The sequence below is a fragment of the Girardinichthys multiradiatus genome, chromosome 18 (genome assembly GCF_021462225.1).
Source record: "Girardinichthys multiradiatus isolate DD_20200921_A chromosome 18, DD_fGirMul_XY1, whole genome shotgun sequence".
Classification (NCBI taxonomy): Eukaryota; Metazoa; Chordata; class Actinopteri; order Cyprinodontiformes; family Goodeidae; genus Girardinichthys; species Girardinichthys multiradiatus.
The window spans coordinates 21,083,322-21,106,072 of NC_061810.1; the positions used below are offsets into that span (position 1 = coordinate 21,083,322).

Genomic DNA, 22,751 nt, shown 5'->3' on the forward strand with positions numbered 1-22,751 from the left:
TTTCCTACCACTCACGTTTTATAGAGTCCAGTTTTTACACAATGAGTGTTTATTATTCAAGTTTAAAGCTTGCAGGTGTTTTCTGTCTGTATCGTGAGAAGCCGGCAGTGTATTGGGGAGGCATGCTACTCCTCTCTGTGCTGACCAAAACGTCTGCTAACTATTACACCCTGAAGCTTCCTGAAGACGTGTGGGAAACAGTTCTTTAATTAAATGATGACATGTATCTCTGTTTCTTTGATACTGTTGCTGGGGAGACATCCACAGACAGAATGATTGTGTATGTGTACTGCATAGCAGCGTGGGGTATAAAATGTAATGTAACGCAGCCCCCAGTGAGACGACACACAGACGTTTCCAGGTACCCGTGTAAGTGTGATGTCTCCCTCTCTGAATTCAGATTGGTTTTAATAAACTTGTGGAAACGTACAACTGATCTCTGACTGAGGATTGTCCTTTGGGTGCCAAATAAAAAGAGTCGATGAGAGGTGAGGAGTAATGTAAGAGTTAACGGAGGCCAGTAAAGTTTTCCTACCTCAACAAAGCCCAAAGTCGCTTATTATAAGCAGACTTCGCAACGCTGGTTTCCCTCATCCTCCTGACCACACCCCCGCTTAACCCCCTCCGCTCATCCCCACACTTGGCCGTGCCCCCCAGTGTCTCTTGGTGCTGCCCACTTTGGTGGTTATGCTTTTACGTTGGGGTTAGTTCCACTTTAAACATCTCTTAGAAGGCGGAAACTGGCTTAAAGATTTGACCCACGTTTTAACCCTAGGGGTCATTCATTCAAATTTAGGTTCTGATGACTGAGGTAGAACTTGTCATTCATAAATAGGGCTCCACAGAATCTAATAGAAAACACTGTCACACATACAGTCAAGTGAAAATGAAATATGTTCAATTTCTCTTGACATTTAGTTAGAGGAGCATGAAGTCCTGGGAATTTAAAATCTATGCAAATCTTTTTAAATGAAAGTGCTAATGAGAAACACAAGGTCACCATCAATGAAGTTTGGTTTTAAAGAGATTCTTTAGGGTAAAGACTGATCCCCTTACTTTAAGCTTCACCTTCTACTGCTGTCGAAAGATAAAGTTGGCCAAACTATTTTTAACTATTATTAAAAAAAAACTGTTAAACAATTAAAATTTGGTTCTTCACTAAGTTTTTATTCTGTGTAAACACAACAATGTTTAAGCCCTTTCGTTAAATGAATATTTTTAAGGTGAACTGGGTGAGTTAAGAGGCTTCACAAACTCCTCTGAAAAGATTCAGTTTCAAAAAAACATTCTAGCTCCTACCACACCCAAAATAAAGGTAGGATGTGTTACAAAATACCGTTGCTTAGTTTGAGATGCAATATTTTTAGTTTTAATCTCATTGCAGGATTTAAAGCTAAATGAGACACTGGAAACAACCATAAGTCAGCATAACAATGAAGAAACTGTACTTTTCAATGTTTTCTTTGTCTGCGAAACTATTTTAGTTCTTTTCTAAACATGTCTTTTTAAGGTGGTGTGTACAAGAAGTCCGGCAGGCTGGATAATGATAAAAAAATAAATTTTCACAAAACTAAAGGCACTTCCTGGCAATTGCCAGCAGGAATTCAAGCAAAAGCTTGTGTTTTAGTGGTAGCAATAAAAATAGGACAGGCCTAAAATAGAGCCATGAGGCTCTCTTCACTAACAGGGGATGACAATGAATAAACTGATGTTTGACTGATTGGAAGAAATACATTCAGTTCATCTTTTAATATGAAACAGTTTCATAATTCATAACACAGTCACTTCATGGCAAACTTGTAAATAGTGGCATTTCAACAGTGACAGACGCAAACCCTGAATGTTTTCATGCCTAACTTGCCATTTAGAACAAGTGATGAAAGATGACACATCAAAATGGGGCAAAAGCAGGGTTTGCCTTAAAGCTAACAGCATTTTTTTAAGTTCCAAGTCCCTGCCTAAACATGCAAGAGAAATGTGAAATTAAGCCACAGGGATGGATGAAGATTTGGCAAAGAGCTTGATAAACTACAAACACTGATTAAAAACTGTATGTTAATAGATGCAGAAATTAGCCTATAGCCATAAGCAGAGTGAGAAAGAAAATCTAAATACAAGATGTGAAAAAGTCAAATAAGTTGGAAGGGCCATAATAACTTCATAATTATTTATGCAAATTCTATGCAAGAATCCCATAAAAAGAAAGCAAATGGGGCTTAAATTTTGATCATTACGAAACACTAAAACTGACTGCAGAAAGAGTCAGTGATGTGGTGTTCTAACCTGTAGGTATAATTACAGTATAGCAGCTTTACATCATAGGGATAAACAGGATCTTTAGGTGTTTTAGTGTTAAATAGTTATCATTAAAAGAAAGATCAGTGCTTTAGCTACAGCAGACAGCAGTCAGAAAGATCTCAGTTTGGAGAATCATGGAATACGTTTTACTTAACTAGTGAAGCAAAAGTTAGTCTGAGTACAGTTATTCCAGAGCAAATTTCCACCTTTTCAATTTTAAACCATTTATGCAAAAACGGTGTGAGAAACTTTTCCACTGTTTCACTTTTGCATAATGTGGTTGTCTACATCGAAGTCTATGGTTTTTATACTGATGGGCCGTCAACTCAAAATTAAAACCATGCAAAAATCCATGGCATTGTATTCACTTAGATAGATATGATATATGACATGAGTTATTTTAGCTGGCTGAAATTTGCTTCGAAGCAGGTTTTAGCATTAGCTAGACTCCTAGACAAGGCAAGGCAATGCTAGTTTATTTGTATCGCACCACACAGGCTAATTCACAGTGCTCTGTCTGATTCTTCAAACAGATTGTTTCGACCACTGCCTACCGAAGATAAGATATTGACTACTATTAACCATGTTACAAATCCCATTAACAAAATCCAAACTTCTTCTGTTAAACAGGAATATTAGTATGGTAAGGGTGTCCGCATACTTCTCTGCGTCGGTGAACATAAGTTGCTTTGGCCTTGCTAACAATCACATATCATATCTACCAATATCCATACTAAATATGAATACAGTATAATATTTATTCTATGCAGAGATACACACTTTTCACAACAGCCCTTTAAGTGTTGATGCCATCACACACCAAAACGTGTTTGGCAGTCTGGCTTTTGTGGTGATCAAATGGTGCATAAAATGTCTTCCTACAATACTGACATGCAAGGCAAAAATGCAGAATATTAGAAACTATAATACTATGTCCTACAATCCTGTTTCAGCTCAGAAGCCCATTGTCCACTTTGCTAAAAAAAAGAGAACAGTAAAAAAAGGCAAAACCAGACATTTCCAAAGAAAGGAAAAGTAATGATACTGCAGCCATTGTATTGGTCATCTGCTCTGTCAGCAGAATGCATATGAGGTTGGAAACACATAAAACCTCATGAGCCAAAGCTTTTAGCAGAATAGCAGCAAGAAAGCACCACAGACCTGCTGTAAGAACTATTCTTTTTTTTAACCATCTCCATATCCAGATGCCACTTAGTGGACGGATACTAAAGCTAGTTTTTATATGTCATCAAGTATCATTTTTGCCAGGAATTTAAAAGCTTTTTCTTGCCATCATTTAGGGCCACAAGCATACCTCCCACAGCTTAAAGATAAGTAGACATGACACGGTCCGGCTGTGTTGCCAAAACGATGTGCATGTTTCTTTCCTCGCAGTATGCAACTCACCAGGGTGCAGCTGGTATCTGCATCTTCATCCAGCAGGCCCAGTCTGCAAAGAGTCTTTTCATTCTTCAGCCAGTACTCGCATGAGTCCAGGACGCTGTTGCTGCACAGAACCTGCAGCAAGCAAACAATGGTCAGCGGTGCAAAAACTCAACAGAAACATAGATGGTAAAGAAGATAAACTTTAATTAATTGTTTCAGTTTAATCCACTAGTCTTTGCGCTCCCTCTTTCCAAAGCCAAGATCGTGAAGTTTAGTATGTTTTAAATAGCTGCAATAGATGCACCAGGAAATCATCTTCTACCGGAATCAGACAATTTTATGCCTGACCAGCCTTGATGTCTCGGTAGCAATTTAAAAATCAGATTTGTTTTCCAATCAGAGAATATGCCATACTTAGTGCTGACAGTTCGCACTGAGAACAACAGTCTCTTTGATGAGAAAGTTGTTCCTGAGTGAGGACTCAGTCAGCTGTTAGCTTCTATGTCAGTGAGGTGTTTAAAATGATTTCAAAGAAAGCACAGAGCACTAGGAAGAAATCTGTGCTCTCTCAAGATGCATGTCTGCTCTTCGTTCAGGCTACTGGAATGGGAAATTAGACTTCAGCAGATAACAGGAAACAGTACGTAATACAGCAAAGTTGCTTAATTTTTGCTTTTAAGGAGTCCAATTCTGTCTGTAGCGGGCAGGCTATATGAGAATATGTTGGCAGTCTTTGGCAAATAGGGGTCTACTAACTCTTCAGATAATAAACACATTGACAGTGGTTAATAATGCTAAGTGTGTTAATCACTAATATAAGATGCCAAAGAAAGTGTAATATAAGTTTTTTATCTTTTTTTGTGAAATCCTCTTTAACTGCAGAGCGGTGTACCACCGACTGCCCTTTATCTCTCTCACCTTTCCTGCTAATACAGCAAGACTTCCTAATGCTTCTGTACAGCTATAATTAAGTAATGAATGATTTAACAGTCTAACATAAACTGGATCTTTTTTCTTTGAAATACTATGTGTCACAAAGCCATTATTTATTTTGCAAAGATCTTTCAATAAAAGGTTTAACATTTTGTGGTATAGTGCATATTACATTTTCAGGTGTTCAAAAAAAGCAAAAGCAAACATAGATATATATTTAGTCTTGTAAAGAAGTAAATGAGAAATGCAGTAATTCTTTTTCGTTGGGTTTTATTTATGGAGACCAATGTCCCATCATCTGTAGGATTTCAATGATGGTTCTATAACTTTCTGACTGTTTTTTTTGGAAATAATTGCTTTATTTTTGCAATAAACATTTTATTATTAAGAGTTACATTTTGAATTAGTCAGGACAGTAAAATTTAATTAGCTAAAATCAGTTATTGAAAATTAGCCTTTAAATCATCAGTACATGTCTAATCTGCAGCATGGAACTCATAATTTGTCAAATAATAGCAAACACAGTGTAGTTACTGAAAGAAAATGTTAATGAACCTGTAGGTAGACAGCTGCTTTTGTTCCTTTCTTTCTCCTATACCATATATCTGTCAGGTTGTCAACACAGTACGTTCTTTACTATATTGAAATTATAGCCTAACATGCTCCTTATTACAGTGATGAGGTGTGATTATATGTTAGAAAGACTGAGTTTGTCCTCAGAAACTGTTTTTCACAGCATACAATACAGAAGCACAGTACATCAGGTAAAATCATACTTAAAATATGAAACCTGTGCAATTACTCTGTCATATGACACCTACATGTGCATTGCTCATTCTCCATGAGTATTTTTAGTGACATGTCATGCCCCCTCATGCTTGCCCCCACTGGAATAGACCATCTGTTCAGGCCTTCAGCTAGGTAATCGTGACGTATTAGCTTAGCTGATCTCTCTAGGAGGGATAATATTTGAGGCTGTTGGTGCCGGAGCTCGAGGCCCAATTATATCAAAAACATTGCTTTGTGTCTCTACAGGACCATCAAGTGGAAGATAGTTAGGGTCATGAGCAGGGGTTAATTAAGAACACACACCAGTCCACACAGTGCAGGCTCAGGCACAATAACAGTAGACCTACAGACAACTTTAAAGGAAATTCAATCCAGCAGCATCTTAGCTCACTGATCTGAGCCATTTCCCCCACTGTCTCACTCTCTTTCAAGGGGTGAGGATATATCTCCAGCAGGGAGGTGTGGACCCGACTGTTACTCTTATTACACAACCTCAGGGCGTCACTGGCACCCAGGGGGAGGAAATTAATATCTCTTGCACAGCTGGAAGCAAACAAACACAAGTCAACGGAAAGACAAATTCGACCCAGAGGTGTGAAAACGGAGATCTTGATGAGCAGACAGACAGAGAGACGCGGACTTGCCCTGATCCAAGCACACGAGACAGAGTTCTCTGCCCTCACCCTCTTGCAGGCGCTGATGGATGAAACAACAGTGCTCTCTGTGCTGCCTCCTTCCACCTCGCCAGACACAGATCCCTCAAACATGGCAGATGACTGGAAGTTACTGCGAAGCAAAAAACAAAAGGGCACAAAATCGACTTTGTCAGAGCAAGTTTTCATCAAGCGCTCAAAAATCTTGCTTTAAAAATCTCAAGTCAGTAAGGCATGGCTGTTCCCACTCTGTCTGGAGCAGCCAATCACGTCACATTTGTTCTTATTTTGCATCTGCAGCCTCTCCTGCTGAAATAATATGTAGCAGCTATTACAAGTCATGAGAATTATTTGAACATTTGATGCTGACATGACACTAAATTTCACTCATCACACTCAGATGTACATATTATATTTCCAGGGAAATGCACACAAATTCTGCAAGTGACCTGTTGGATGCACTTCCACTGCCCTGGACACCCACACTGTGTTTAGTGCCTGAGAGCATGGTGAGGACACTACGATAAAGAACATGATAAGAAAGAAAAGAGCAAGGAAAATATAGACTACCGTATTTTCCGCACTATAAGGCGCACCGGATTATAAGGCGCATAGAATAGTAGCTACTGCAGTCAAACGTTTGACTGGGGTTGTGTTATGCATCCACTAGATGGAGCTGTGCTAAAGAGAATGTCAACAAAACAGATAAGTCAGTCAGTCAAACCTTATTAATACACTACAAACCAGCGTTCTGATAACTCCATTCACTCTCATGGTAAGGTCTCCTCTAGAGCCAACCACACGTTAGGAATGCATTGGAGTCTATGAAGTTGAAGTTGAAATCAAACGTTAGTTAAAACGTGAAAGGGAACTTTTCCCTGATTCAGTAAACACGTAAAAGAAACAGTTTGATGCACTAAATCAAACGTTAGTACATTCACAATATAGTAGCGTTAACTGTTGAATTCTCTCGCTGCTGCTCTATTCCCATGTTCGACTGCGTAGCTGACAGCCTTGAGTTTGAACTCAGCATCGTAAGCGTGTCTCTTGAAAGGTGCAATTTTGGGGTCGTTATACACACACAAGTGGTGTTGGACTAGGAGTAAACAGAGTACAGATGTTTACCGCCATTACTTCGGCGACACCCCCTACTACGGTAGCCGTAATGCTGCAAGCGGTGCGGCTTTGTAGTTTACCAGTCGTACTGAAACATTTTGACAGAGCGCCGTGTACAACCAGTATGGATCAACCAATTAACCAATTGATCCATATATAAGGCGCTCCGGAATACAAGGCGCACTGTCATTTTTTGAGAAAATTAATGGTTTTTAAGTGCGCCTTATAGTGCGGAAAATACGGTAATCCTAATTAATATCACCATCGGAATATTCAGCAGCAGTCTTGCAATTGCATGTTTTCATGATATTGTTCAGGAATATGTTATACAATCATGTAGAAAACCAATGATTATTAAAAATGGCTCGGAATGTCTTGGTTTTGGTTCAGTAAAATGTACTAAACACTATGGATACAACTAACAATTATTTTGCTGATCGATTAATCTGTCGACAATTTGTTTTGATTAATTGATTAATAATCAGATATCAAAAGGTGCCTAATTGGAGATTTTTTACAGGATATGTACCAGATACCAACTTTGCCACTTGAGGAGTTCTGGATAGAGCATATTTATAGACAAAGAAGGTATTTCATCTTAAATACAAAATGCACAATGCTTGAAACAACCTGCCAGCCGAGTTCCTTCAAAAACTGTGTGCAAGTGTACCTAGAAGAATTGATGCTGTTTTGAAGGCAAAGGGTGCTCACACCATATATTGATTTGATTTAGATTTATCTTTTGTTCATTCACTGCATTTGTTGATTGATGAAAATAAATGATTAACACTTCTATTTTTTAAAGCATTCTTTGTTTACAGCATTTTTTCCACACCTGCCTAAAACTTTTGCACAGTACTGTTTAGATTTTTTCTGTAAGATTTTTGTCTAATTACTGCTCCGACTGGGTTGTTCTATCAGCAAATGACATGTTTGTCTGTATAATCCAGTTAACTATTATTCAATTACTAAATTAGTTGACAATTATTTCATTAATTGATTAATCATGATTAATTCGATGAACTGTTTCAGCCCTAAACACACTTCTTTGATAATTTATTGAGAAGCTCTATTTATATTTTTAGGATGTCAACCACCTGTTAACACATTTAACTCATGAGAAGCCATGTGTAATACATGTGCATGCTCCATATGAGTTGCATCAGTACAGGTCAGGGGAAAGGCAACTGCATACAGCAGTAACCTGCAGGTTTTTGGTTTTTTTTTGCCAAGGGTTGACTGCATCTCCAACTATTAAAAACATACGATAATACTGTACACTAAAGTGGAACTTCGAAGGGGGTTAAATGTTAGCAATTAAAATTGTTGACATTTTTAAGCAAATTAGTTTGCAAATGCAATGTTCAGTAATGGTAAAATTTGAATGTAATAAAGTGTATTTTGGTAAACAATTCAACATAAACATTCTAAATTAAATTTAACAGACGGTGTTGCTTCAGTCAACTTCTTATTTGTTGTGCTGGTCTTCAGCACTGAGCTTTAAGGTTGATATATATATATATATATATATATATATATATATATATATATATATATATATATATATATATATATATATATATATATATATATATATATATATATATATATATATATCAGGGATCTTTCTGCATGGAGTTTGCATGTTCTCCCCGTGCATGCGTGGGTTCTCACCGGGTACTCCGGCTTCCTCTAACAGTCCAAAGACATGCCAGTTAGGTTAATTGGTCACTCTAAATTGCCCTTATGTGTATGAATGAGTGTGTGCATGGTTGTTTGTGTGTTGCCCTGCGATGGACTGGGGACCTGTCCAGGGTGTACCCTGCCTCTCGCCCATAGACTGCTGGAGATAGGCACCAGCTTCCCCGTGACCCACTATGGAATAAGCGGTAGAAAATGACTGACTGACTATATATATATATATATATATATATACATGTGTGTGTGTTTTCTTTTTTCATATTCACTTACAACACCAGCAGAAAAACACAATGCTAAATTTTTAAAACATCCTGGATCAAAAAAAATATTGGTATGAGCAGATATTTGTAGTCAGATATCGGGCTCATATCAGAACCCAAAACGTCTGTATCATCAGCATCATTGTTATTAGAGAATATATATATAACCTATTCAACCGACCAATTACAATTTTGAATCTGTAACTAATTGAAATAAAACTGTGTTTTAGTTGTTCAATTTACAAAAGTTCTACTCAGAAATATTAATTACAATTCATTTAAAATTAAATGTATTCAAAGTGCCACTGGTTAAATTGAAACAGTTTGTTCTATCAGTGTTGCAAAACATAAAAATGCAAGGAAATAACATATGACCTTCATTAGTTTACAATGAAAACCCAACGTTATTCAACAAGATGTATGGGTGAGAGGGCTGCTGTGCTTGAAACCAAAAACAACTCAAAACTCAAAGGAAGGCGTCATTATCCTCTGTGCGTGCTTTCACTCAGATAAGCCAAACCAGAGCTTATCTGCAAGGGCATTAATGAGGATCAGTTTAGAAAATGAAGAGACTGGGCATGCATATTTAAACAGAAACATCTGTTTTTTTTTTTTTGTTTTTTTTTTTACATAATCGACATATTTCAAAGCAAATCAGAAAGCATCTCCCCATTGGAAGCCTCCAGGGATCACATAACTGTATCTGTTTGTACTTCATCAACATGGATGAAGTAAACCAAATACGCTGTATCTACCAGAGACATATCAACACAGCCATCCAAACTGTGATGGTGAATGTCCAGGATGTTCCCAGAAACCTAGTAATGCAGTGCAAAAACATAATAGAAAATAAAGATCCTAAACTGATCTGTGTGTAGCTCATGAGTATGTCAATTTGTTACAGTGAGCAGAAGATCAGTGGATTGTAGTCACGCTCGACCTCCTCTCTAGTCTTTAGGCTTAAAAATCAACCTCTCGTTCACGGCAGGTTGATGAGTGACAGACCGAAGCGCTCTTCCTCTCCACGGGGTCCAGCTACCCATTCAGACAGAGGACACAATTAACTCCTGCCATGTCTGTTTCTGAGGGCCTACATGTCCGCTGGTGGAATTTTCTGCGCTTACTTGACATCCTCCTATCTATAAGGAAAGACAAGAACAGCTCATGATCCACAAAAATAAAACTAAAAATCTTTTGGTCCTAGATTCAATATTTAACCAAAAGATCGCCTTAGTTTAGGTTTAATCCGCATCACTTTGTTTTAAGAAATGAGAAAATGTGACTGCTGTCCTTGCTACACATATCTTTCTCTCAGTTCACAGCTGACACGCAGTACACAACGCTGACAGGTAGCTTGTGAAAGCACTTTAATTGTGCCTCATAAATCACTCTCTCTTGCCCTAAATACAATGTGACATGCTGCATTGTCTTATAAATTAACGCATTGTAGCTAAACGACAAGATGGCACACCAAACTTTGTTTTCCACTTTCACAAATGCGTCTGAATGGACCACAGCAAAAACAAATAAAAAAATAAATAAAATCTTTTAGCGTAAAAAATTTAATAGAAAACAGTAAAGTTGTGGCACAGACAACACCTCACAATTAATGAAACTTGATAACTTTAATTCGGCACATGAAATGGTCGAATGATATTAGATGCGGGATAAAAACAAGCGTCTTACCTCGGCGTTTTCAAAAGGCACTTTGCGCCTGCCATTTTCTCCAAAAAATACCCTAAGTGCTCCCAACCGGTGTTATAACTTCCTCTGCGCGGGATGAAAGACAGGGAGAACCTCGTCACTCAAACCGATCCAGATGCGCATCCTCCGGCGAACCACTGAGGGAATGCCAGACTGTTCCGGCGTGATTGGACCTGGACTGAGCTGAACTGTGAGCAGCTAAGCAGCAGCAACACTCCCCGTCCTGTGCGTCTGTCCCCTGACTGAAAGTGAAGCAACACCGCATCGATAAAACCTTATGAGCTGCACGACGCAGGCAAAGGCGCGCGCCAGATGAAACCCGCGCATGAGTAGAAGAGGCAGTGATGGGATCCAGCGTGGAAGGATTTCATAGCAGGAGCGACATAAGTTCCTGCCAAATGTATTACATGTAGTGATAAACAACACAAATCATTTCATAATAATTTCTTATACTACAAATAAGTGTCACTTTTGACTGAGAGCAGCTCATTTTCTTCTTGATCGACCCTGACCCTGAAGGTGATTGATAGTTTCTTTTTTTTTTTTTTTTTCCAATCAGTGAATGCACCATAATAAGCATTTCAACGTCCGACAACACTCTATGGTGTGCATGGTGTTAGTGAGGGAAGATACTCATAGTTAGTTATTTTTAGTGTCAGTAAGGTGCTTCAAAACGAAGTCAGAGGAAAGCTGTTAGAAGATATTTAAAGGCAAACTTGTTTTCTTTGACATTTGAGATGCATTTGTAATTCATTCAGGCTGTGTGAGAGAGCAACACTTTTAGCGAATAACAGGAAGGTTCACCAGGGTACAGCAAAGTTGGTATGTTTTTATCCTTTTGAGATTTTAACTTCTCCTTGCCATGTAATATGCTAACTGTGTTAATTATTAACCTCACAGTGGATAAATGCACACCAGAAGCACCTATGCTTGATTGGTGGCTGGAGTAGAAACAGTGGGTTGATTAACAGCAGGCTGCAGCTATTGGAGAAGCAAGGAGCTGCAGAAAGAGGAGGAAAAACTTTTGAGAACATTCACTGTTAAGCAAAGGCGAAACACAGGGAAAGAACAACTAAACAGAACCAGACTAAACACAGAAATTTAGAGACACATAGTTTGAAAGAATGTACAGAAATAAACAAAGAAACCATAGAACTTAAAACCAAAAATAATGAAAACAAATAAAAACAAAAGTCCCAGGGCCAGCCCTAATCTTCAGTGACTCCTCTCTCACGTTGCCTCTTTTTCAAATATAGCTAAAAAAGGCTGTAGGGGCAAAGAAACAATACGTTTATGTTATTTGTATACCTTGTTATATTTAAACTCTTAAAGGAAAATTGGAATCAGCTGACATCGATATCATCAATTTAAAGCTTTACAAAAACCTGAGATAAACAACAATCTGAACTGAAACATTCTGTGCGTCTCTGAAAGGAAATCTATTGTAATTCACTGTCCTTCTTTGTTAAATTTAGAAAATAACTAGTTAGCAAGTCTGTTTTTTAGTCCGTAATATTTTAAGCATTTTTATGCATTAAATTCATGGCAGTCAAATTATTTAAACAATAGAGACCTAAGATCAAGTTACAGGAAAGCAGAACTAAAGACGGTAGCTTACAGTTTCAGAACCACATGGGACAGTCCACGTTATTCTCAAGCAATATAAAAATAATAAATAATGTGAAATAACTCTGTAACGCTTTCTATGAAACAATCTGGTCATTAAATGATTTGAGACCAAATGCTTGAATATTGTTTTTGTTGTTTGATATTTCCCTGTATGGTTCTGGCCCTTTAACTAATTAGAACATATAGAAATTAACGTTTTAACTGCTTCAGTTGAGCCCAGAAGTATTCACTCTCCTGGCAGATTTAGATTTGAAGTGATGTTTTTTTTCTGAGTGGAAGTGATCTGAATGATTTGGAGCAGCCCATCCGGAATCCTGACCTGAGTCTGAGAGAGAATCTGTGAAGGCAGCAAAAGATTAGGGTGATGGCAGGGAGACCCTCCAACAATAAACACTTCATCAAAGAGAAATCGTGGAAATATGCATAAGCTGGTCAACAATTAGAAAGGATATTTTATATATTGGTATATTATATTTATATATTACATTTTACATTGTCTTGATATGTTTTTGTACATGCTTGTCTCATTTCCTTTCAAAAACAAACAAAAGAAATAAATGTATTATATCTAACAGACTGTCAGGGTCATGGATAATTTTGGGCTTAACCTTAAATGCACCACTATGGGCTGCTTGTGGAATAAAGTGGAATTTCTTAGAATGTATTTGTTAAAAACAGAGCCTTGTTGCAGATTTACTGTGAAGAATAACAAGAATAAACCGCAATGATAGCCTAAGCCTTAAGGCTAAAAGCTGCTCAACAACAGCAGTGGCCAGAAAGATGGCATGTCCTATATTATGCTATATGAAACCACAACGCCTGATCGAAATTCCTATTCTATTTTCACTCTATATTTGTGTGAAAACTGTAACTACACAAGCAATATATTCATTATTTTCAGAGAAGAGTACCTTGTTAAAGTTTTGACCAACATTCAAACCCCCATCTAAAGAAACCTTTCACCGCCAGATTCCTAATTGCCAACTGAGACAGCCATGATCTTTTTGGACAGCCATTGGAGGCTCTTGGGAGTAATCTCTATTCTTCAGATCTGATGGTAAATTTGCTTCACTCTATGAACAAGACAACCAAACATCAGGCGTGACCTCTATTTTGTACTAAGAATAATGTCAGATGAGGTGTATGAAGAAAATTGTGTACTTTGAAGAAAGCATAGAGAAGGCAGGGAGGCGCTGGAGAAAAGAAACATTTTACTTTATGGATCCCTATGGTGGTTAAAGTGCTTTGCTCTATGAGTGCAAAAGGAACCATACCATACCACATACCAGGACATGTTATATGCAGAGAAAATGTTCTTTGTTTCATGCTGTTATGTTGTAACAGTATTTGTTTTTCTTTGGTTTGCTTTCACCCTTCCCATACATCCATTTATTATCGAGTCTATGATGATAGCTGAGAACAAGGGTGTTTTCCAGCATCAGCTAAAATCAGTATAATCAGCAGAGAAAAATATTTATCATAATTATTATAAAAAGTATGAAATACAGTACATTGCAAACATATTCACAACCTTAAATTTTGTTCATACCCACTGATTTTTTCTGGGATAAAAATAGCCCAACAATCTATAGTGCAGGTCTGGCTGTTTGTTTAGTTCCATTTTCCTTCTGAAAGGTGAGCAATATCCATCTGTCCTGCGAGGAAAAACATTCCCACAGCATGATGCTGCCTCCATCATTTTCCTTAAAGCAGAAAGGTTCAAGGAGTATAAAAGGCTTTGCAAAGCAATGTTCCTTTTTATACTCTGCTTGACCAAAAAAAAAGTCGCCACCAAAAAAAAAGGTCACACACTCTAATATTTTGTTGGACCGCCTTTAGCTTTGATTACGGCACGCATTCGCTGTGGCATTGTTTGGACAAGCTTCTGCAATGGCACAAGATTTATTTCCACCCTGTGTTGCATTAATTTTTCAACAAGATCTTGCATTGATGATGATAGAGTCTGACCGCTGTGCAAAGCCTTCTCTAGCACATCCCAAAGATTCTCAATGGGGTTAAGATCTGGACTCTGTGGTGATCAATCCATGTGTGAGAATGATGTCTCATGCTCCCTGAACCACTCTTTCACAATTCGAGCCCAATGAATCCTGGCATTGTCATCTTGAGATATGCCCGTGCCATCAGGGAAGAACCTGGCCATTCAGTATATTCATGTAGTCAACTGACCTCATTCTTTGAACACATACTGTTGCTGAACCCAGACCTGACCAACTGCAGCAACCCCAGATCATACCACGGTCCCCACAGGCATGTACAGTAGGCACTAGGCATAATGGGTGCATAACTTCACCTGCCTCTCTTCTTACCCTGATGCGCCCATCACTCTGGAACAGGGTAAATCTGGACTCATCAGACCATATGACCTTCTTCCATTGCTCCAGAGTCCAATCTTTATGGTCCCTAGCAAATTGAAGCCTTTTCTTCTGCTTAGCCTCACTGATTAGTGTTTTTTTAAGGCTACGCAGCTGTTCAGTCCCAATTCCTTGAGTGCCCTTCACATTGTGTGTGTGGAAATGTTCTAACTTTCACTATTAAACATAGCTCTACTGTTGTATAGATATTTTAGTTAATTTGAGCTCTGGCAAAAAATATAATCATGAGAAGTCATCTGTGGTGTTGCTGTTTGGTGGTGTGCACGAGTGACCTTAAAAGTTGACCCACATAGAAATCACCACAATCTCTGTATCACCTGTGCTGTCTAAATATAGATGTAGGTTCAACAACATGAATACCAGCACACTGCAAAACCAGACATCCTTATGGATTAGGGTGTTTAACAGTTTGCCGAAGACTTGTTTGTTTCGCAATGTACTTCTAATTGGTTATTATGCTGGGTATAATGTCAAGAAAAAAACCCAATTCCATATATTTTTTATAAATAGTCCCTAAATTTGATTTAGATCAAAAGATACTACATCAAATATCCATCCAATCATTGTCTGATGGGTCTCCACCTGGTCACCCAGGTGGAAACCCATCATAGAAATACAAACAGACACACAGAACAAACAATCATGCATGCACACACTCATACCTAAGGGCAATTTAGGGTAACCAATTAACTTGACAGTTATGTTGGACTATGGGAGGAATCCAGAGTACCCAGCAAGAACCCACACAGCCACTGGGAGAACATGCAATCTCTGTGCAGAAAGATCTTTTTGCTTTAAGGAAAAACTACTACTTACTGCACCATGCAGCCTGTTAATAAATAGGTTAAGAAATAGGTTTTAACTTGTTTCATGAAAGAAGGTAGTTGACTATGATGTTGAACACACTAATTTAGAGAATGGTAGATGAATTAAGCAGAACGTTTTGGGCTTTGGGGTTCTTTCAAGGTGTCACAAATTTGTTATGGTCTTGGTCTCACTCTAACTAGCTGTTAAATCGTTCTTACAGTGGAAAATAATCTGTGTCCATGTGAAATGAGATTGTTTTGATTGCAGATATGGCACCGGCTGCTCATAACCTTACTTCAAAAATCCAAACTGCCAGTTTAGTTGACATTTGGTGCATTTAGAATAAGGTTAAATGTCTTCCAATCAGAAGATCAAAGGGTCAATGCAGTCCATGTACTAAAATGTCTTGTGTACAACTCTGATGTCACCCTTTGGCCCAGATATATATTTATATATAGTAGTCTGAAGACAACCGCTGACAGAAAGTGAAAAATACATAACATTCAGAGCACAAGTGTATAACTAGAGTATATGGGTAAAGAAACTCTCTTTAAAACACCTTTTAGAACCACAGTGTAGCTCAAAATCTGTTATGCCAGTCCAACATAATTATATATTTTTTTCCCTATTTGTCTTTGCTTCCAAGAAACTCTCTTTTCACACCCCACTTATGGGCATTGTGAATTGCTTCAAGATGAATCTCTTGAAGCTTATGTGTCATTTGTACGCATTATCATGTGTTTGTGATCTCTGCAGTGAAAGGCTTTTCTCCCTATCTTGGAGGAGGGCCACTGGGGGCAAGTATGAACACTTACTATATCTTCAGATGTTCTTGGACAATGCATCAAATGAAACTGCTGAAAGCTTGAAGCTTATCACAACCATTTTCCTGTAGTTTCAAATCAAACTCGAAAATGTTTTTCAGGTACAAATGAAAGTGGCTTTAATACCTAGTAAGAAAGGTTTTGTGATGTTGGTAGTTATAAATGTGAGCAGTCAAGAAGATACAGTACCTTGCAAAGGTATTATTATCCTTTGACCTCTTTTAACAGTTCATTACTTTCCAACCACAAACGTTTACGTGTTTTATTGTGATTTGATGTGACATAAAGCAAATAGAAAATGATACATGATTTCATTAATAAACACCCAAAAGCTGTGGCATGCATTTTTATTCAGGGAATATGAATCAACACCTTGAAGAACCTCTTTGTTCCTGCAGTTACAGTTACAAGTATTTTTGGGTATGTCTCTACCAGCTTTGCATCCAGAAGCTGAAACTTTTGGATATCTATCTCTGCAAAATAGCTCAATCTTATTTAAATAGGATTCAGCAAGTGTTTGTGAACATCAATTCTCAACTCTTGGCACAGATTCTTTGGTGTATTTAGGCATTACTTTGACTGGGCCATTCTGAGAAAAAAATATGCTTTGACCTAAATCCTTACATTGTAGCTCAATCTGTATGTGTTGGGTGGTTGTCCTTTCTAGAGCTTGGACCTCCACTTCAGAAATTTTCTGTTTTGGAGAAATTGCTGATTTGTTTTTAGTATTGCTCTAACCATCATTACTCTTACTAGCTTCAGTTTTCCTGCTGTAGAAAAATCTTCTTATTTCATGTTGCTGTCGCCAACATGCTTCATAGTGGGGATTGGCGTATTCGGAGTGGTTTACAATGTTTTGAATTCACGACAAAAATAATGCACTTACTTCCACAAGTGTACTATGTCCCCTACATAGCTTATGACAAATGCAACTTCTTATGGCATCTTTTTGCCATTCTTCCCTAAAACCCAGATTTGTGAAGGTCATGACTAATGCTGTCTGGCCTTTGCATTTAGATTATGAGCTATATCTCGGTAGGTTCGCAGTTATGCTGTTTTTGGATAGTGAATGCAACAGTGGTTGGTAAAATGTTTAAAGCTTGTCAGAGATGTTGTTTTATAACCTAACCCTACTTCAAACATCTTTACAACTTTCTCACTGAGCTATCTGGTGTGTTCCTTGGTCTTTATGATGCTGTTTGTTCACTAATGTTCTCTAACAAACCTCAGAGGTTCTCACAAAACAGCTTGATTTATACAGAGATTAAATTAGACACAGGTGGACTCCATTTACAAATCAGGTGACTTTTGAAGGCTGTTGGTGGCATTTTGTTTTATTTTGGATTCTCAGAGTAAAGGGGGTGAATACAATGCACTCCACACTTTTCAGATCCAGTAGCTTTATAAAAGTTATAAAATTATCAGGTTTATGAATACTTTTTGCAAGACACTGTCAGCTACTACAACTAAAATACAATTTCTTGACTTGGCTTAGCTTGCAAAGCAAAGTCAAGTGTCATGGCTGTTTGTGTGGTGTGCATTCTGTTCACACTCCATAAACTTTAAAGTGTTCCCTCCCATCTTATTTTGGTGAAGAAGAGCAGAGGATCAAAACTTAAATATTTTTAAGGAGTTGCATAGCAACAGCGAGTCAGTTTTTTTAAAAGACGTCAATAGGCCAATAATAAACATCAACCAGTTAGCACTAATCAACAAAAATACATAGAACTGTTGAACATGAAGCAGTAATTTAATCTCCTCACATAAACATGTCTGTCCCGTTTGCCCATTTGTTAGTCTTCAACTGAATATTTGATTCATCTTTTCCACTTTCTCTGCTCTAATTCTTTTCCCCTGCTTCTTGCCTCCTCTTTTAATCATCTCTAAGGCACCCTTCACACATCTTAATCCAAAGGCTTTTCGTGGGGTGAACTAATCCAAGGCGTGCTTTCTTAAAATAAAAGATGGAAGAGGAAACAAAGTGAACATGAAAGCACAGACTCATCGGCAGAGAGGAGACATCTGGGGGGGCTCAGTGTGGAAACCAAATGCAAAGAGACTGCAACTGAGGCGCAGACTCTTTCTCTCTCTCTGTAAAAAACCAAATCCGTCACAGTGGGGGTATTTTTATTCTAGTGGTGTACTACAAAACAGATATGTCACGTGGAAAGAGAAAAGTGAGAAGAGAAGAGAAGATGTGATGATGAATCTGAGCAGCTATGACGTGGAGAGATATTTATAGAACAGGGTTAAAATCACTGCATTTGAAAAGCCTGTGGGCACCCTGTGAAAGTTCATGGAGTAAATAAGTCATAATTATGATAAAAATAAGCTGGATAAAGTATGCACTGTAGTTACAGTCAATACCAGGGAATTTTGAACCTAGCATTGAACAGTTTGACTTTGAACACGATTTGTGTCAGTCTCAAAGTACAAAGTATGCAGATACCTGATATTCGTTAAAATCATGATGGTTGCATCCATCTATCTAGTGCATTACAACACATATTTTCATTCATTTTGACAAATAGGAAGCAACAATCACAAAGTAGTGTGAGATTAGCATCATAGGGGATGAGCCTTCAAAGGATTCTTAAAGGCAAAAAGGAACGCCTCAGGTCTCATACTGCCAGCTCAAAATCACAAATGCAAAGACTCTGGATGGAAATATTTTACGCACTAGGATGCAAGAAGAAGAAGGCTCTTCCTCGTATGATCAGAGGCAACGCAAATCTTTCTGAAGTAGATGGTGTTGACAAAGCTGCAGGCAGGAATACAGATCAGAAAATAGACTAATGGTTTTGGAAGCTAAGCAAAGCTTGGGGACGTTTGGGGTTATTCTCCTCTGGCTTTGAATATCTGGAGACCATTTTAGCTATGGTTCAATATCCTGTATTTAGCTCCAAGCCTCTTTCATCAACTCTGACCTGCTTTGCTGTCCCTGCTGAAGAACACTGCCCCACACCATGATGCTGCCACCACTATGTTTCACAGTTGTGGTAGTGTGTTCAAAGTAATGTTAACGGTTTCTGCCACACATTGTGTTCTCTATGTGGGCCGAAAAGCTTAATTTTGGTTTAATCTGACTGAAGCACCTTCCCAGTTGCAGTGACAAACCGCAAATGGGGCTTCTTATGAATGTCTTTGAACAAAACCTGTCTTCTTGTCTCATTCTCCCACCTGAGCAGAAAGAAAAGCCTTCCTTCCAGCATGATACAGCCACCATCATGTTTTATCTTGGGGATGGTGTGTTGAAGGTGCAATGTAAATTTTTCATCACACATTGTGTTTTGTATGTATCATTTGAACAGAGCATCCTTTCTCCTACCACACTTACAATAAACTACAGATTTGCTGAAGGTTCAACTAATAACTGCCCTGTCAACAAATTCTTCCACCTAAGGTATGAATCTCTGTAGCTCCTCCATCACTTAATCCAGCTTTAAACTTCTCCACATCTTTATCTCAGAGTTCAGAAGACCTGTATTGATACTAAGATTGATTTACACCCAGGTGGACTTGTTTCCCTAATCAGAGGGACTCCAATTGGTTTCACTGGATTTAATTTAGGGTTAACAGAGTGAAGGTGGGTCAATATAAATGTATCCTACAGTTTTCACCTTTTCCATCTAAAAAAAGTTGAAAAACTATGTACAGGTCCTTCTCAAAAAATTAGCATATTGGGATAAAGTTCATTATTTTCTATAATGTCATGATGAAAATGTAATATTCATATATTTTAGATTCATTGCACACTAACTGAAATATTTCAGGTCCTTTATTGTCTTAATACGGATGATTTTGGCATACAGCTCATGAAAACCCAAAATTCCTATCTCACAAAATTAGCATATTTCATCCAACCAATAAAAGAAAAGTGTTTTTAATACAAAAAACGTCAACCTTCAAATAATCATGTACAGTTATGCACTCAATCCTTGGTCGGGAATCCTTTTGCAGAAATGACTGCTTCAATGCGGCGTGGTATGGAGGCAATCAGCCTGTGGCACTGCTGAGGTCTTATGGAGGCCCAGGATGCTTCGATAGCGGCCTTTAGCTCATCCAGAGTGTTGGGTCTTGAGTCTCTCAACGTTCTCTTCACAATATCCCACAGATTCTCTATGGGGTTCAGGTCAGGAGAGTTGGCAGGCCAATTGAGCACAGTGATACCATGGTCAGTAAACCATTTACCAGTGGTTTTAGCACTGTGAGCAGGTGCCAGGTCGTGCTGAAAAATGAAATCTTCATCTCCATAAAGCTTTTCAGCAGATGGAAGCATGAAGTGCTCCAACATCTCCTGATAGCTAGCTGCATTGACCCTGCCCTTGATAAAACACAGTGGACCAACACCAGCAGCTGACACGGCACCCAGACCATCACTGACTGTGGGTACTTGACACTGGACTTCTGGCATTTTGGCGTTTCCTTCTCCCCAGTCTTCCTCCAGACTCTGGCACCTTGATTTCCGAATGACATGCAGAATTTGCTTTAATCCGAAAAAAGTACTTTGGACCACTGAGCAACAGTCCAGTGCTGCTTCTCTGTAGCCCAGGTCTGGGGAATGCGGCACCTGTAGCCCATTTCCTGCACATGCCTGTGCACGGTGGCTCTGGATGTTTCTACTCCAGACTCAGTCCACTGCTTCCGCAGGTCCCCCAAGGTCTGGAATCGGCCCTTCTCCACAATCTTCCTCAGGGTCCGGTCACCTCTTCTCGTTGTGCAGCATTTTCTGCCACACTTTTTCCTTCCCACAGACTTCCCACTGAGGTGCCTTGATACAGCACTCTGGGAACAGCCTATTTGTTCAGAAATGTCTTTCTGTGTCTTACCCTCTTGCTTGAGGGTGTCAATAGTGGCCTTCTGGACAGCAGTCAGGTCGGCAGTCTTACCCATGATTGAGGTTTTGAGTGATGAACCAGGCTGGGAGTTTTAAAGGCCTCAGGAATCTTTTGCAGGTGTTTAGAGTTAACTCGTTGATTCAGATGATGAGGTTCATAGCTAATTTAGAGACCCTTTTAATGATATGCTAATTTTGTGAGATAGGAATTTTGGGTTTTCATGAGCTGTATGCCAAAATCATCCGTATTAAGACAATAAAAGACCTGAAATATTTCAGTTAGTGTGCAATGAATCTAAAATATATGAATGTTAAATTTTCATCATGACATTATGGAAAATAATGAACTTTATCACAATATGCTAATTTTTTGAGAAGGACCTGTATCATTTTTCTTTTACTGGACAACTGTGTACTAATTTAGGTAAAGTTTGTGATTGTAACGTAACAAAATGTAAAACCGCTTGAGAGGTGTAAAAGCATTAATGAGCCCCATTAGCTGTACCAGAAGTTGAAGCCATATTGAGTCAGTATACAGGAGGATTTTTTTCTAATTTGTGAAACAAAACTACATTATTCTTATAGATGTTCCATGGGAAAAACAATAATACCAAGTTATCAGTGACAAGATATACAAAGGGTGGGGGTAGGAAAATGAAGTTGTAAAAATGTATCTACAAGTTCAATAACGAGGACCTTACTTTAAGGTTAGGCACTTCACATTTCAAGCGATCCAGCAACTTTAAAACATTAAGTAAAAGATTCAAAACTCAGCCAATGTCTGGCTATTGAAGCAATTTACCCTGAGAGCAGACATCCAGATGCCAAAAGAAGTCCCCAAAAACACTACAATATCATCATAGGACCTACAACAGGGTCCTGCAACTGTCTATGTGAAAGTGCATGCCTGTACAATCAGAACAAGACTACACAAGTTTAACTTTAATGGGAGATTTGCAAGGTAGAAAAACATTAGGGCCTGATTGAGGTTTACCTTTGAGAACGACCAGGACCTTTAGAATAATGTTCTATGGAAACGTGAGTTTAAAATGTTTATTAATTATTTGGACACCAGAACCAAGGACATGTTTGGCCCAAACCAAAGGTGTTCCAGAAAAGAACCTCATACTGTAAAGCATGGAGCTGAAAAGTGTCATGGTTTGGGGATGTTTCACTACAGCAATGAGATAATGCGGGGTGACTTGAAACAGGCTTTACATACAAGAAACCTTTCAAATATCTTACATTTGAACATGAGAAATGAAGCAAACTTTCCTCAGTCTGATGTCATAAACCGGTAGATGGTTAACAGAAGTGTTTCACATTAGTTATTTACTCCAAAAGGGATAACATTAGCTAGTAAAAAGTAGGGTGTCCTAACATTTTCCTCAGAACTAAAAGTTTGGTTTATATCTTTTGTT

The 22,751-nt window shown here is 38.4% G+C and overlaps 1 protein-coding gene across 5 annotated transcripts in view; it reads right to left on the reverse strand.

Moving 5' to 3' along the window:
* The window catches only part of LOC124884567 (SPHK1 interactor, AKAP domain containing), a 178,868-nt gene that overhangs the window by 38,314 nt on the left and 117,803 nt on the right, over nucleotides 1-22,751 (reverse strand). For 2 of the 5 annotated variants that reach the window (XM_047392545.1, XM_047392549.1), the window contains exons 3-4: nucleotides 6,090-6,192; nucleotides 3,706-3,816 (exon numbers count right to left, since the gene is read on the reverse strand). In XM_047392545.1, the coding sequence (XP_047248501.1) occupies nucleotides 3,706-3,816; nucleotides 6,090-6,192 (214 nt within the window). Of the gene's footprint in view, nucleotides 1-3,705; nucleotides 3,817-5,753; nucleotides 5,826-6,089; nucleotides 6,193-10,822; nucleotides 11,160-22,751 lie in introns of those variants that run through there. The other 3 variants (XM_047392546.1, XM_047392550.1, XM_047392547.1) reach the window with 3 other exon arrangements.